This window comes from Malania oleifera, chromosome 4 (genome assembly GCF_029873635.1).
Source record: "Malania oleifera isolate guangnan ecotype guangnan chromosome 4, ASM2987363v1, whole genome shotgun sequence".
Classification (NCBI taxonomy): Eukaryota; Viridiplantae; Streptophyta; class Magnoliopsida; order Santalales; family Ximeniaceae; genus Malania; species Malania oleifera.
This window is the reverse complement of record NC_080420.1, coordinates 82395365-82409701: the sequence shown is the minus strand read 5'-3', so window position 1 is coordinate 82409701 and position 14337 is coordinate 82395365. Positions and strand designations below refer to the sequence as shown.

Sequence of the window (14337 nt, the reverse complement as noted above, 5' to 3'; positions counted from 1 at the left end):
CCCAAGGGGCATTTGGTTTGCAGCGTCTTTCAACATTCCCAAGATGGCATCACATTCCCACGTTTGTTTTGGCACTGTAATCTAACATGCAAACATCTTAAAATTCTTGGGAATGAAATATTTCCACAACACACGAGCATCTCATTCCTACCCTCCCCCATAAGTTTCATGGGAATCCTATTTCGAGACCAAATTGTCCTCCCTATTTTGGTTGATTGGAGGTCAATGAACCCATAATATAAATATTGTTACACACTATTACTATAATACAAATAATAAAATATTAATAAAAATGAAAGTATTATTATTATAATATAATATACAACAAACCAAGCAATAAGTCCCATTAGGTGGGGTTAGCAACGTGAATCCTTTTTCACCAATTTACACAACCATAGGCAACTTCCTCAAACAATTAACTATCTGATTCTGAGTTATTTTAGTACTAACCCTACCCTTCTATTGCCACCAGAGCAACTAGCTCACTCCTCCTCACTAGTGCACTATTTGGCCTATGTTGTAGATGCCCAAATCCTCTGAATCATCCCTTTCTTATCTTATCTACTATAGGTGCCCCCAATTATTTTGGTTAGTTGGATTATTAAGCGTTGAATATTTTTAATTTATGATTCTTTGAATGTTTTAGAACATGGATTTAATTAGGACAATTCTTAGTAGGTTTTTGCATTGAAAATATAATTATTCTTCATCTATTGTTTATAAACACTGGTCAAGGATATAATGTTAATCTTCTCAAAATGTTAATCTTCTCAAAATGCCTACAAAGAATCCTATGTCAAACCAAACGCTAACATGAAAACCCTCGTACATTCTTGGGATTCAAACTAAACAAAAATATTCCCATGATGCAAGCATCTTATTTCTTAGGAATGAGATTCTTGAGAATATCATTCCAAGGGAATATCTTTGATGCCGGAAAGATTTTTTATCATGTTAAAGGAAGTTATGTTGTATGCTAACCTCAATAAGCATATCTTTCTTGGTTTCTAGTTACTACGAAAGGTATATATCCTAAAATGAATATAGCCACAAGGAAGTGGCTTAAGCCTGTAACAATTCTAAAGTTCATGTCTTTCATGACTTGAACTACTTCCTACAAGTACATAGCTAGGGTTTTTGTCGCTATTATGGCTCCCATCTTAGGCAAAAGAAGTTTCTTAGGACCCCTTGACTACTGAGCTTTTCAAGAGATTAAGCAAGATGAGCTTAAGCATCCAAACTTCGAGGAAGTCTTTAAGTTTTCTTATGATGCCTCTAGGCAAGTGCAAGTGAAGTTTCAAGTTAGGAGATACACCATATTGCATTTTTCAATGAGAAAGTCTCATAGGAAAAAAATAGAAATAGAGCACAAAGAGTTTTATGTGGTGGTGAGATCCCTACAACATTGGAGATGTTACCTTTTACCCTTTGGGTTTGTGTAGTCTATTCCAACCACCTTACTTTGCAACATTAAAGTGTTAAGCAAGCTAGTTGAGTTTCTTAATGAGCACAAAGTTATCCTAAAACTTCATTCAAAGGCTAAATATAGGGTAGTTGACGGCCTAATCATTCTTTCTCTTATAAGTACCAAAGTCATAGGATTTGAAAGCTTGAAGAATGAGTATTCTTCTTGTCATGATTTCAATCTAATTTTTCAGGAAGCAAGTGAAGGTAACTGTAGAGAGCATGTCAAATTTTCCAAGTGTAAGGTTACCTATTCAAGGACACTAGACCATGCATTCCTCGCACTTCTTTCAAGAATTTCCTTATTTGAGAGTTGCACGTTGATAGGCTAGCTAATCATTTGAGTGGAGATAATGCCCTCGGTCCATTGCCTTGGTTGAGGATAAGTTCTATTGAGCTGGTTTGAAAAGGAATGGAAAAGGATAGTATCCTAATGCCATACAAGTAAGCTAGCTAAATCTAGGGAATAGATACCAACCTTTACACTCCTCTTCCTTTATAGCACATTTCTTGGACAGACTTATGAACATATTTGTTGGACTCTCAAAAATAGCTCAAGGAAACAATTTCATATTCTCACTATAATTGGTCAATCCTCCAAGACATCACATTTTGATCCGAAAGGTGAGACTTCTAATGCATCACATGTACCTAAGTTGTTCTCTAGGGAGGTTGTCAAACTATATGGCTTTCAAAATTCCAAAATGTTTGATAAGGAAATCATGTTTTTCAGTTACTTTTGGAAGACACATAGGAAGACATGTGGGTAATTTAATGTCTTCTACTTGTCATCTTGAAATTAAGGTCAAACTAAGGTTCCTAATCGTATGCTAAGTAAGCTCCTTGGATGTGTACTGGGAGCAAAACAAGACAATGAGTGCTACCTATTGTTGAGTTTGTGATGTAGGACGAATGTTGGAAGAAGGAAGAAGAAGAATAGTAGAACCTGCAGGAGAGAGAAAGGAGAGACTGCAATCTAATTCAAACAGTAACTGTACAATAACTTACATATCCAACACTTATACCACTAATACAACTAACACATATTTACAAATAGAGAGAGAGAGACTACAATCTGATTCAAACAGTAATTGCACAATAACTAACATATCCAACACTTATACCACTAATAAAACTAACACATATTTACAAATAGGACCCAACTAAACATATAGTCCCAAATACTAAAATGAAATCCTTAAAAATACAAAGAGGTACTCCATACACATCTTTCCTAAACTTCCCTAAACCTACGCCTAAAATACGTTTTCCGAATGGGCGGCCTAGGGGTTACAGATGGTCCATTATTCTCCCCTGGCTGAAAGGAACTCTACTCCGTAGAGTGGGACTGCAGATATGACTCCAGCAAGTTAGGAGCGCTTTCACGAACATCATCCTCAACAAACCATGTAGCAACTGACTCAGGTCGACCTCTCCCCAAACCAAGTAGCGATGAAAACCACCATAAGGACACATCTCAAACTCGTCATCCAAAATAGATTCCATTGTTTCCTGTGGTCGAGAAATAGAGGGAGGCTGAGGAGTTGTTGAGCCTGCATGGGCATCAAATGGCAAACCAGGAGGCTCAAAAGTGCCTCGGTAAGGTGTCAAATCCTCTACATTAAAATTAGACTAATGGCCATATGAGTAGGTATCAAGTAAATATGCATTAGGTCCAAGTTTCTTAAAGATGAGGAAAGGGCCAATGGCACAAGCATGGAACTTTTTAAAAGAATTTCTAGGGTAGCGCTCTGGTTTTATGTGAACCATGACACAATCACCTGCATTAAAATCTCTAGCTCTACAATGTATATCTGTAGCAAGCTTATAATCCATATTAATCATAGCAAGTTTTTGCCTAACCTCAGCATGTAGGTCATGAATGTTATGGACAAAAGACTCAACAGGCTCAAAAATACGGACATCTGGTGGCAAATGAACAAGATCAATGGGTGCATGGGGTTTGTAACTGAATACACACTCAAAAGGACTTTTACCCATGGACCTATTCACAGAAATACTATAAGCAAACTCAGCAGTAGGCAGCACCAAGTCCCAATTGCCCTGTTTTTCTCCCACTACAAACCTAAATAGGTCACTAAGACTATGATTCACAACCTCAGTCAACCCATCAGTTTGAGGGTGGCAAGCAGAAGAAAACAGTGAGTTCCACACATTTTCCAAAGTGTCTTCCAAAAGTAGTTGGAGAACTTGATATCCCTATCAGACAGTATGAAGGTTGGCAACCCATGCAATTTGACGACCTCTCTTAAGAACAATTTAGTTAGATGAGATGCATCGGAAGTCTTATTATGTGGAATGAAATGTGGCATTTTGGAGAATCTTTCAACAACAACAAATATGGAATCATGCCCCCAGGCAGTTCTGGGGAGTCCAAGAACAAAACCCATACTTAGGTCTCTCCAAGGCATGTGTGGCAATGACAAAGGGGTATAAAGGCAAATGTTGTGTCTCTTAGCTTTGGCTAATTGAGAGGTGTAGCACTGAGACACTGTCCTAGCAACATCCCCCTTTAAGGAAGGCCAATAAAACTTAACCTCAACTAAGGCAATGGTTTTATCCCTCCCTAGGTGACCAGCGAACCCAATAGCCTGCAATTCCCAAACTAAAAGATCTCTAAAGTACAAGGAATGCATAACCTAGTACCTTTAAATTGGTATACCTCTCAGATGATGAAATCTACAAAATCCCTATGGTGGCCCTCACTCACCTCCTGAAAGATAATCCCAAAATCAGGGCAAGTGGAGTACTCGTCCTTCCGACGATCAAACCCTATGACCTCAACTCTCAAGATATGGAGAATAACTATTACCTTACTAAGGCCATCGGCCACTTTATTCTCAACGCCGAAATGATGCTTAAGAACAAAAGTGTACTCATTGAGGAACTCTACCCAACCAGCATGCTTCGCACCCAACTTATTCTACGAGCTCAGATATTGCAAAGCAAGGTGGTCAGAAATAGTCTAACTATAGCAAGGCCATGAAAACTACAAACCTCAATAATAATCCGAGGCCCAAGCCACCCTCTAATGGCTCTAACCTTTTCTAGATCAGTGGATTCCCTGCGCAAAAATCACAAAACCAAGAAAGAGCATGCTCGACTATAGGAAGCTGCACTTCTTGAGGTTAGCAGACACCTTCGCTTCCCTCAAGGAGGCAAAGACCTCATGAAGATGTATCAAATGCTCCGCCCTAGACTTACTGTAGACCAATATATTATCAACCTAGACCACTACGAACTCCCTATGAATGGATGTAGAATATGTGTCATAACCCTCACAAAAGTGCTAGGCGCATTAGAAAGTCCAAATGGCATGACCAACCACTCAAATAAACCATCCTGGATCTTAAAGGCCAATTGCACTCATCTCTTGGTCTAAATTTAATTTGGAGATACCCACTATGCAGGTCAATCTTGGAGTACCAGCTAGAGCCAGCTAGCATGTCAAGCATATCCACAAGTCCAAGGATAGGGAATCTATACTTGATGGTGAGTTTGTTGATGGCTCTACTATCCACACACATCCTCCAAGAACCATCTTTTTTTGGAGTTAGGAGAGCTGGTATAGCACCATGGACTAAAGTTGTGTTTCACAAAGCCCTTGTCAAGGAGTTCTACTACTTGCCTATTCAATTCAGCATGCTCTTTAGGGTTCATCCTATAATGTTGCAGGTTAAGCAGTTGTGAACCAAGAATAAGAGATCTATGGCATGATGAATGTCTCACATAGGTGGTAGTTCACTTGGTAACTCACTAGGCACAATATCAGAAAACTCAGCTAGCAACTCTCCTACTTCAGGCAAACACTCACATAAATACTCTCATAAGGAACCTCTCGAGCGACGACAGCTAAAATGCACTTGTTTTCTAAGCTCTCGCACTCAAACTTCCTACGATCAAGCAAGTGAATATTTCTTTGAACTAGGGCTTGATGAACTATCTTGTTCCTTAACTTAGGATCTTTGTGGGTGGGCTTGGTAGGGGTCAAAATGATGTTCTTATCTTTGAGCCTAAACATGTAAGTGTTTTCCCTACCATGATTAGTGACATCATGATCAAATAACCACGGTCACCCTAATAGGACATGGGCCACATCCATCGGAAGTATATCACAATAGACCCTATCCTTATAATCTCCCATTTGGATGGGTACAAGACACCTCTCGGTAACGGGTATATTTGTCTTGTTTACCCAATTCACCTTAAAAGCTTGAGGGTGTGGCTCTCCTTTAAGGTTTAATCTTCCTAGAGTCGCCTGGAGATCACATTCATGCTACTACTGCCATCACTAACAAACTTACATGTCCACTCTCTAGAACGAATGAAAGTGTGGAAAATAGTGGTTCATTTCCACTTCTCACTATCCATGGTAGCGGATAAGACACACCTAACCACACTAACATGGTGGTCATCCTCCTCAAAATTATCTACAAGCTCACCCTCATCTCCCGAGTACTCAACAACATCTACAACTTGGTCCTCACAATCGGGAAAATCATCGGTCTCACGCTCTAAAGCTAAAGCTTGTTGGGGACAACAAGCAACAATATGACCTCTAGCATGGCGACGATGGCACACCAATAAGCTACTAGCTTGAGGAATATTAAGTCCACTAGAGCGAACAACATGATGTGATTCTATTTGCTTCGCAGAACTCTTTCTAGGGGTAGATTGAGGGATGGTAGGCCTAGGGTGAGGAAAGGATTTGGACTGACGTGACTCACTCACCTGAGATGAAGACCTACAAGAGTTCTTGAGGTACCTTGCGATGGCAAGTGCTTTTTCATAGGCTGCCTCTAAGGACTCTAGAGCAAACAACTCAACCTCTCACTTGACATCCTCTTTAAGACTATTCACAAGCCTCGCTATAGTAGCTACCTACAAAAGTGGTTTGTTTATGGCATAGTAGTTAAAGGCGAGGGGTGCAGTACCTCATCACAGGCAAGGCGAAGGAACTTAGCAGGGAGGCGCTCTAATGCGTCGGGCGATGTGAGTCACGCCTAGGACTTTTCAAACCTTGTCAATAAAGAAATTGCCAAAGCAGAACGAGCCCTAGCCCTATTTGATTTGAACCAACAAGAGAGCCAGCACGAAACCCTTCTTCTTCAACCCTTCAAAGGCACACAACCCTTTGAGAGTTCGTCTTCGACCCTTCAGACCAACAGAAGCTTCATGAGTTCGTCTTCCACACTTCGAACCAACAAGAGCCCTTCGCTTGTTCGTCGGGAGCTTCGTGAGTTCGTCGTTGACCCTTCAAACAAGAAGGAGCTTCATGAGTTCGTCTTCCACACTTCGAACTAGGAAGAGCCCTTCACGAATTCGTCAGGAGCTTCGTGAGTTTGTCGTCGACATTTCGAACTAGCAAGAGCTCTTCGCAAGCTCATCTTCGAGCCCTCAAATCCGCAGGAGCCCTTCTCCAGCTCGTCTTCAAGCCTTCGAACCAACAGGAACCCTTCGCCAGCTTGTCTTCGAGCCTTCGTGAGTTCATCTGCTTTCTTCTTCTTCAATTCTTCTACAACTCTGCTTCTTCTATTTCAGTTCTTCTTCTTCTTCAATTTTTCTTCTGCTTATTCTTCTTTTTCAATTCTTCATCAATTCTACTGCCTGCTACATTTTCTTCTAATATTACATGTAATTAATTATGCAGTTTAATGCAAGTTTATAGATTTGGCAGACTTAGTTGATGATGATTGATGATTGATGATTGAGGAGGATTTTTAGATTTTATACTTTGAAATCTTTTAATGTACTCTTTTCTTTTGATGTTGAACTATGTTGAATTGTTGATGCTTTTGGCCTATTTCATTAAATTTCTAATTTTGGTATTGTATGTTTTGACATTTTAAATTCTAATATTACTAGATATTCATATGTTCATATATCAATTACCCCAAATAGGCATTTTACACCACTTTAATAATTGTGCGCCTCACGCTTCGACTCATCTTGCGCCTTTGACTACTATGGTTTATGGTTCAAGAGCTCGCTAAACAACTAGCTCCTAAAGGAAGGAGAGATGTATTTTTCTATCGATCTTTGTCTCATCACTTGCCACCAGGTTATAGGAGGCTCAACTAACCGTTCCAAAGTTTGTTGTACAGTTTTCCAATACTTTTTTACCGGTCCTACAAGTTTCACCTTGGAAAACTGAACTTTATCCTCACCCAGTACATGGTACCAATTAAAGAAATCCTCCATCTCCAATATCCAGTCTAAAAAGAAGCTTGGGTCAAGTTTCCCATCATAAGCACGCACATCCACCTTGACCTTTTTTGTCACATCTCCATAGTCTTCCCAACCCTGCCTAGGGAAATGTGGAGCATACCTAGGGTTAGGTTGGTACCCTGCATCATTAAACTCCTCAAGGTTACACTCCTCAAGGTTACCTTCCTCAAACCTAGACTCTAGATTAACTTGGGGCTGGAGGGGCTGAAGTGGCCTACCGATCTATTTTGGAGCCTGACTCATATTGTTAGGTACTAGAGGAACCCTGGGATTAGGAAGGATACCCTGAGCTGACCCTACTAAATATGGGGAGTCGTTAGGGTGCCTAACAGATGGGTCTATGTCTTCCACAACAAGGTGTTTATTTAACATCTTCAAGACTTGGTCAAACTGCGGTGTGAGGTGCTCTAAGTTTTGATCCACAGACTCCTGAAGAGTGTCTAATCAGGCAAACAAGGATTGAGTGTCAGTTGGTGCAAGTTCAGTGGGGTCAATGATTTTGTTGGTGACCATGGTGAATGCAATATGCTACAATTATGCTGAGGACTAAACTTGACTATAAATTATATAAATCCTAAAATAACTACAATGCACAAACATAAATCTATAAAACATAATGCATATGAATGGATATGGTCACACATAACATGGCAACATGGGATTGACTATGTATGGATATACGAACAAGGATGCAGTGATGAGTTAGATAGGGGAATGTACAAAACAAAAGAAAGTTTTTTTTTTTTATGGGTAATAAGAAACTTGGAAGTATGTAACTACAAGTTTTCCCTAGACATAAAAACAACAGTCAAGAAAATGCAAGTTTGTTCACCCTACCAAGGAATTGGAGCACAACTTGAGTTTGCCAATGAATTCCAATGTTAGACCAGCAATTTCTCAAGTCGCTACTCTCCGATTCTCAGGAAAACAACCTTCAAACAGTAGTTGGAACTCAATCTGAATGCTAACACGCTTCAAATACATGTGCCGAATGGGTGGCCTAGGGGGTACAGGTGGTCCTCCATCAGTTTGCTTATAACAACTCTACAAATCAATCACCAAGAGTTCTTTTGAATATGTGTCATCATTTGGGAACAAACCATGTGCACCCATTGACCTTGTTCCCTTACCAGCAGCTACGACTGTATAGTCTTTTGTTGAACACATCCATAAGCTGCATACGTGCATGCTGTGCAAGGGCCCAAACTTGCATAAGTGATATGTCTCATAAATTGATGTTGATGTGTATCACAGGCTAGAAAATTTCTAGCTTGCACTAGCCCATTCTCCATCATTTGGAAACTTAGCCCTATTGCATATTTTTTTAATTTGCATCACACTAACATTAATCATGTTTCCAATGTTGAAACCATATCGAGGCATCTTTGAGCCTCTTGCTTTGACTTCCAAGTGCTTATGCACGTTCTGCAATCCCTCAGATTCTCAGGCTCCTCCCATTTCTCAGTGAACAATGTTCATAAGAGTGCTCCAGAGTCATTAGAGTAATATCTGCAGTCACACACTTCTTTTCAATCAGGGGTGTATGACAAAAGACTGCCACGGCCACCTAGCCCACCTATTTGACACATATTTTAGGCATAGGATTAAGAGACTAGAAATCACATGTCACATACAAAAATTCTGTTTCTTTTATAGTTTTATTTAGGCGATATTAAGTAGTTTATGTGTTTTGTAAACTATAGGGTGTTTAAATGCCTGTATGTATGTTATGGGGACAGTTGGAATGCAGCTTTCTTCTTCTTTGTCCCTCCTCTCATTTTTTTCACTCCTGCTGTCCTACATCACAATACATTCAAATTTATGGCAATTTAAGTTTCCAACAGTAAGGCTTCAATTGAAACCTATAACAGATGCAAAGAATGGCCAATCTTGCTTTCATGAACAAAATTAAACAAAACGCAAATAAGAAAGAGTTTCACAAGCATATAACTCAAATTGCATTAGCATATTTTGTTCCTTTCATCATTCAAGCTATTGACTTATAAAACACACCTATTGCACTCACGAAAAAAATGGACTGTTAACAATTGTTGCACAAATACAGTGTCCACATAAAGACCGTCATTGTTGCACGAATATTAGTTTCTCTTACCGTTTCAATGACCCTTCTGAGCATAAAACCACCAAATGAATGTCCACATGAAACAACCATAGCATCTTCAAGGAATGCACCACTAAATATTGAGTAAATCACAACAAACCAAAAAGGAAAAGAAAGCCAATTAGTACTTCTACTACAATTACGAGCAAAGTAAATGGACATAAATTGTATTTCATGACGTAAAATGGGGTGACTATTCAATTTCATCAAACTAATATTTTCTTGGAAAAAAAAATTAAAAAAAATAAATAAATTAGTGCACTGATATATATAACAGTATTTTCCAAGTAAAACACAACTTCACAAAGCAGTGACAAAATGTATTTGACAAACTAGTCCATCTATCTATTCCAAACGTGGTATCAAGCATGTGACAATACGGAAAACCTGAATGCATGATCTCAGCCGCAAGGCCATGCATTAGTTATTCACATAGTGGTTGTGCCCAGGACTCAAAAAGTGCACCAGATCTGGAAAGGATAACCCATAACCAAATAACCTGCCCGTGCGGCAACTTTCATGCATTTTTGTCATATTGCAGCAACCAGAAACTTTGCTTGGAGCTCCCACAATCAGGAGGTACAAAATAAATTGAGTTTTTAAATAGTTTCTCAGGATATATTATCATAAACTATACATATGTATGCATGTATGTATATGTACTGTATGTATATAAACATGTACAACTTTCAAAGCTTTGTCATCCACTGAGAAAAAGGTTGACCAGTCTTCTTAGAAAAAGAACATATCCACGTGATAGATGTTTTTGAGAGAAAGGACAAGGAGGCAAATGTAGAGACTTTCAGTTCCACTAGCCTCTCTTTTAAAACCATTATCCATATATAATATGCCATTCACAATGTATGTAGGGGGGATGCCTGACACTACTAGTGGCAAGAACTGCATTAACCACGACTCATTAAGTAATATTGTCAACAATATTTAACAAAATATACTTTATTTGCACTTGATTCTTCAATTCCAAATTTTTCTTTAAGAAAATTGGAGCCCAGATATCTTTTAAAAATTATCCAAAACTGATCTGTATTAGTTTCACCGATTAGTAATAACCATCCATTTATGAGGTCTCCAAAATGACTCATAACATGAAGAAAACATCATGATAGCTCATATATATATATATAAAACCTCCAAAGATCACTTGCAAAACAAAAAAAAAAACAAAAACAAACAAAAATATAGAAGGAAAATATTTCCAAAGACAAAAGAGTACACTCACGATAACGGATCTGAAAGAACACTTCTTAAAGATGGTTCTCTATTCAAACCATTTCGAGCTACCTGCAAATCCAAAATCCCTAATAAGAATTATCACATAAAATGTAGTCAAGATACACATTCCCAAACTGCAGTTATAGACTGAGAAGAACAAAACAAACAACTTATTGGAAGGACAAGCTTATCCAAGTAAAAGGATTATTGATTTCAGTCAAAGGGGAAAATTTCAAAAAAAAAAAAAAAACACAAAAAAACAAGAAAAACAAAAAAAAAAAAAAAACACAAGCAAAAGTGCAAAACAAGACAAAAAGCTTCAGACAATTGATAGGAAGAAGAACATTCTTAAAAGGATTGAAACATGAGAAAATAGTTCATGTATGGCAAAGAAGGCACACTTTACATCATCTGCTACGTTCACTGGGCTAAATTTCTTCCACGATATACATTATACATCATCAGACAATAGATGGTGATTAAATAAGACACAAATTGCTCATGAGAAATTCAAAATCCAAGTCTCAATAAATGACAGCATAATTCCCCTAATCTTGTTTAATGCAACATCACTGGAATTTGATGCCACCAATATCCTCTCCAATGAAAACTACTCAAATGTAGGCTTCTTCAGCTTGTACTGCAATGAATTTAGCATGTACAACATAATGGAATTACCAATTTTGTCAAGCTTCTAACAGCAGGGAGAACAGTCGGCATGAGGAAAACAAACAACTATACGTGTATCTCTAGGCGCACCGCACAGGCAGATGAGAAGAAACAACTAAACAAGTATTTGCAACTCTTGTCACTCCTCCATTTATTAAATCATTTTGTATTTTCTCTAGTCTGCATTACAGATGCAACTTACATACGTATCATCAGGACGACTGCACAATACATCTTCCTCAGCAGAAAGATCATCCATAAACTGGCTTACAGAGATAGGTACAAAGCTCTGGGGAATGACATGCCCGGCTGCTGCAATTGGGGAACAATCTAATACAGCATTGCCCTGTGGCAGGAGCCTAAATGCCAGAGATGTCCTACAAGAAACACAAACTCATTAGGGATTTTATAATTCAAACTCAGTCCCAAAATATAAATGAAAGAAAATATCACACTCCTGGACATACCATCCCAAACACCCCCATACTAGCTTAAACAAGGAAAAATATAAATTTAATTAGAACATTAAGGGATACCTTCCACCAGTAGCAGTTCCAGAGAAATAATCAGGAGCAGCTCTATATGAGGCAGCTGGACGGAGGCCAGCAGTTGCATGGCTTAGTGCCTTGCCTGTAAGCAGTAAAAGATCTCCAGGAGTTGACCCACCATCGGCTAGGTACCAACGACCATTGGGATCACAAACCTATAGATGGGAACAACTGATGGAAATTATTTGAGGAACACAACAATAAAAGCATCCCATGTGAGCAATGAGGAGTAGGATTCAACAGAGGAAAAGGCATTTTTTTCGCAAACAAATTGAAAGGATGCAACGGTGCGCATATACTGCTAGATTTGCAATAAAGTTGAAAGAAATAAAATATACCTGAAGACCAGGGCTGTCCGAGGAAATTAGTGTCAGCAGTCCCTTTTCAACTTCACTACCAATTGAAGGCCTTCCTCCCCCAATAGCGGCTTTTCCATTTTGCAAGGATGGATGCGAGTAGGATGCAACGAGCACGGATGAGGATACCTCATTAGGAGGCAACGGGGTATCATCCAGTAAATGGTTAAACACGCTGCGTAATATATACATAAGTAAACACATTTAGAAAAACAAGAAATCAGGAAACAACATAGAAATAAACACAAAATAAAGATCCACCGTCACCATCCTTACTCGCTGCGTAAACGCAGATGCCTTGCAATCGCATACAGAGCAGCACGAGCTACTTTTCCCATGTGCTTGAATATATCGGAGATGCATGGAGGACATGACTCCCAGTCTTCCAAAGCCCTGAACCAACTAGTATTCAGGATACGAGCACGTATAAAAAGTATAAAGAAACAATTGAAAATTTAAAGTGTTGAAACAGCGTCAAAGCAAAATTGTTTCTTCCCCCTTATTCCATTCCATTCCTACATACAATACATGCAGTTTGTATAACCATGCATCGGACTTATCAAGAACAGTTACTCCAACTATCCTCTATGCAAAGATTTAAATGCTCCAACTATCTTCTAAGTTCTATGCAAAGTTTTAGATGCTATAAGTTCATCACTAATTCATTTGCTAACACCAAATTATGAGGTGGATATCCTTCTTAATATCTCCTTATAGACAAGGTTGTTAAAAAATATAGGATCCTACACAGGATCACTAGCGAAATTTTCTAGATCGAATCGTAGGATTGATTAAGGATCATAAGATTCCACCACAGTACCATGTATAATAAATATCAAAATGCATTTCTATACCATGTTTTTAACTCCGCCTGTGACTCACTTAATTTCCTAAGTTTTTCACACACAGTCGATCCCAAGCTTGAGTAAAAGAGAAGGGGTTGCGTTAGGTAACTGACAGCCAACGTAAAATTTGTCAGATCTCTATGATATAAATCCTTACCAAATATTTGCTAAGGCGTCCCCTACGAGCAACACATTGCACTTGTACCACCCAGGTGTAGCAAAAAGTGAGCAAGAGCGGGCTAGGTTGTCACCCCGAAGCTATGCGCCGTGTCGGCGCCCGAGTACGGTATCAAATATGCGAGAGTTCCTGCATCATTCTGGACGTGGACAGGTAAAGAAGTTAGTTCAGGAAACTAGGATAGATTAGCAACTTGGAATATAGGGGCACTTACGGGTAATAGCATGGAAATTGTGGACATAATGCTTAGAAGAAAAATTAATATAATTTGCCTTCAAGAAACTAAGCGGGTGGGGGGGAAAACAAGAGAAATTGATAAATCAAGATTTAAATTTTGATACACTGGAAAAAGAAAAACATAAGAATGGAGTAGAAATTATTGTAGACAAAAACTTAAAAGATAGCGTTATTGATGTAAACAGAGTAGGGGATAGAATTATAAAAATCAAGATGGTATTAGGCCAAGAGATAATAAATATCATTAGTGCTTATGCTCCTCAAGTAAGCTTAACAGAAAATCTTAAGAGACAATTTTGGGAAGATATGGATAGTATCATATAAGGCTTACCAGGGACTGAGAAAATATTCATATGAGAAGATCTGAATGGACACATTGGAAGGGATAATAAAGATTATGAGAGGATACATAGAGGATATGGATATGGAGACAAAA

At 38.7% G+C, this 14337-nt stretch overlaps 1 protein-coding gene across 3 annotated transcripts in view; it reads right to left on the bottom strand.

The window, feature by feature from the left end:
* The window catches only part of LOC131154055 (uncharacterized), a 78213-nt gene that overhangs the window by 47096 nt on the left and 16780 nt on the right, over positions 1-14337 (bottom strand). For all 3 annotated transcript variants that reach the window (XM_058106548.1, XM_058106547.1, XM_058106549.1), the window contains exons 2-7: positions 12918-13034; positions 12624-12816; positions 12274-12440; positions 11940-12114; positions 11076-11137; positions 9827-9908 (exon numbers count right to left, since the gene is read on the bottom strand). In XM_058106548.1, the coding sequence (XP_057962531.1) occupies positions 9827-9908; positions 11076-11137; positions 11940-12114; positions 12274-12440; positions 12624-12816; positions 12918-13034 (796 nt within the window). The remainder of the gene's footprint in view (positions 1-9826; positions 9909-11075; positions 11138-11939; positions 12115-12273; positions 12441-12623; positions 12817-12917; positions 13035-14337) is intronic.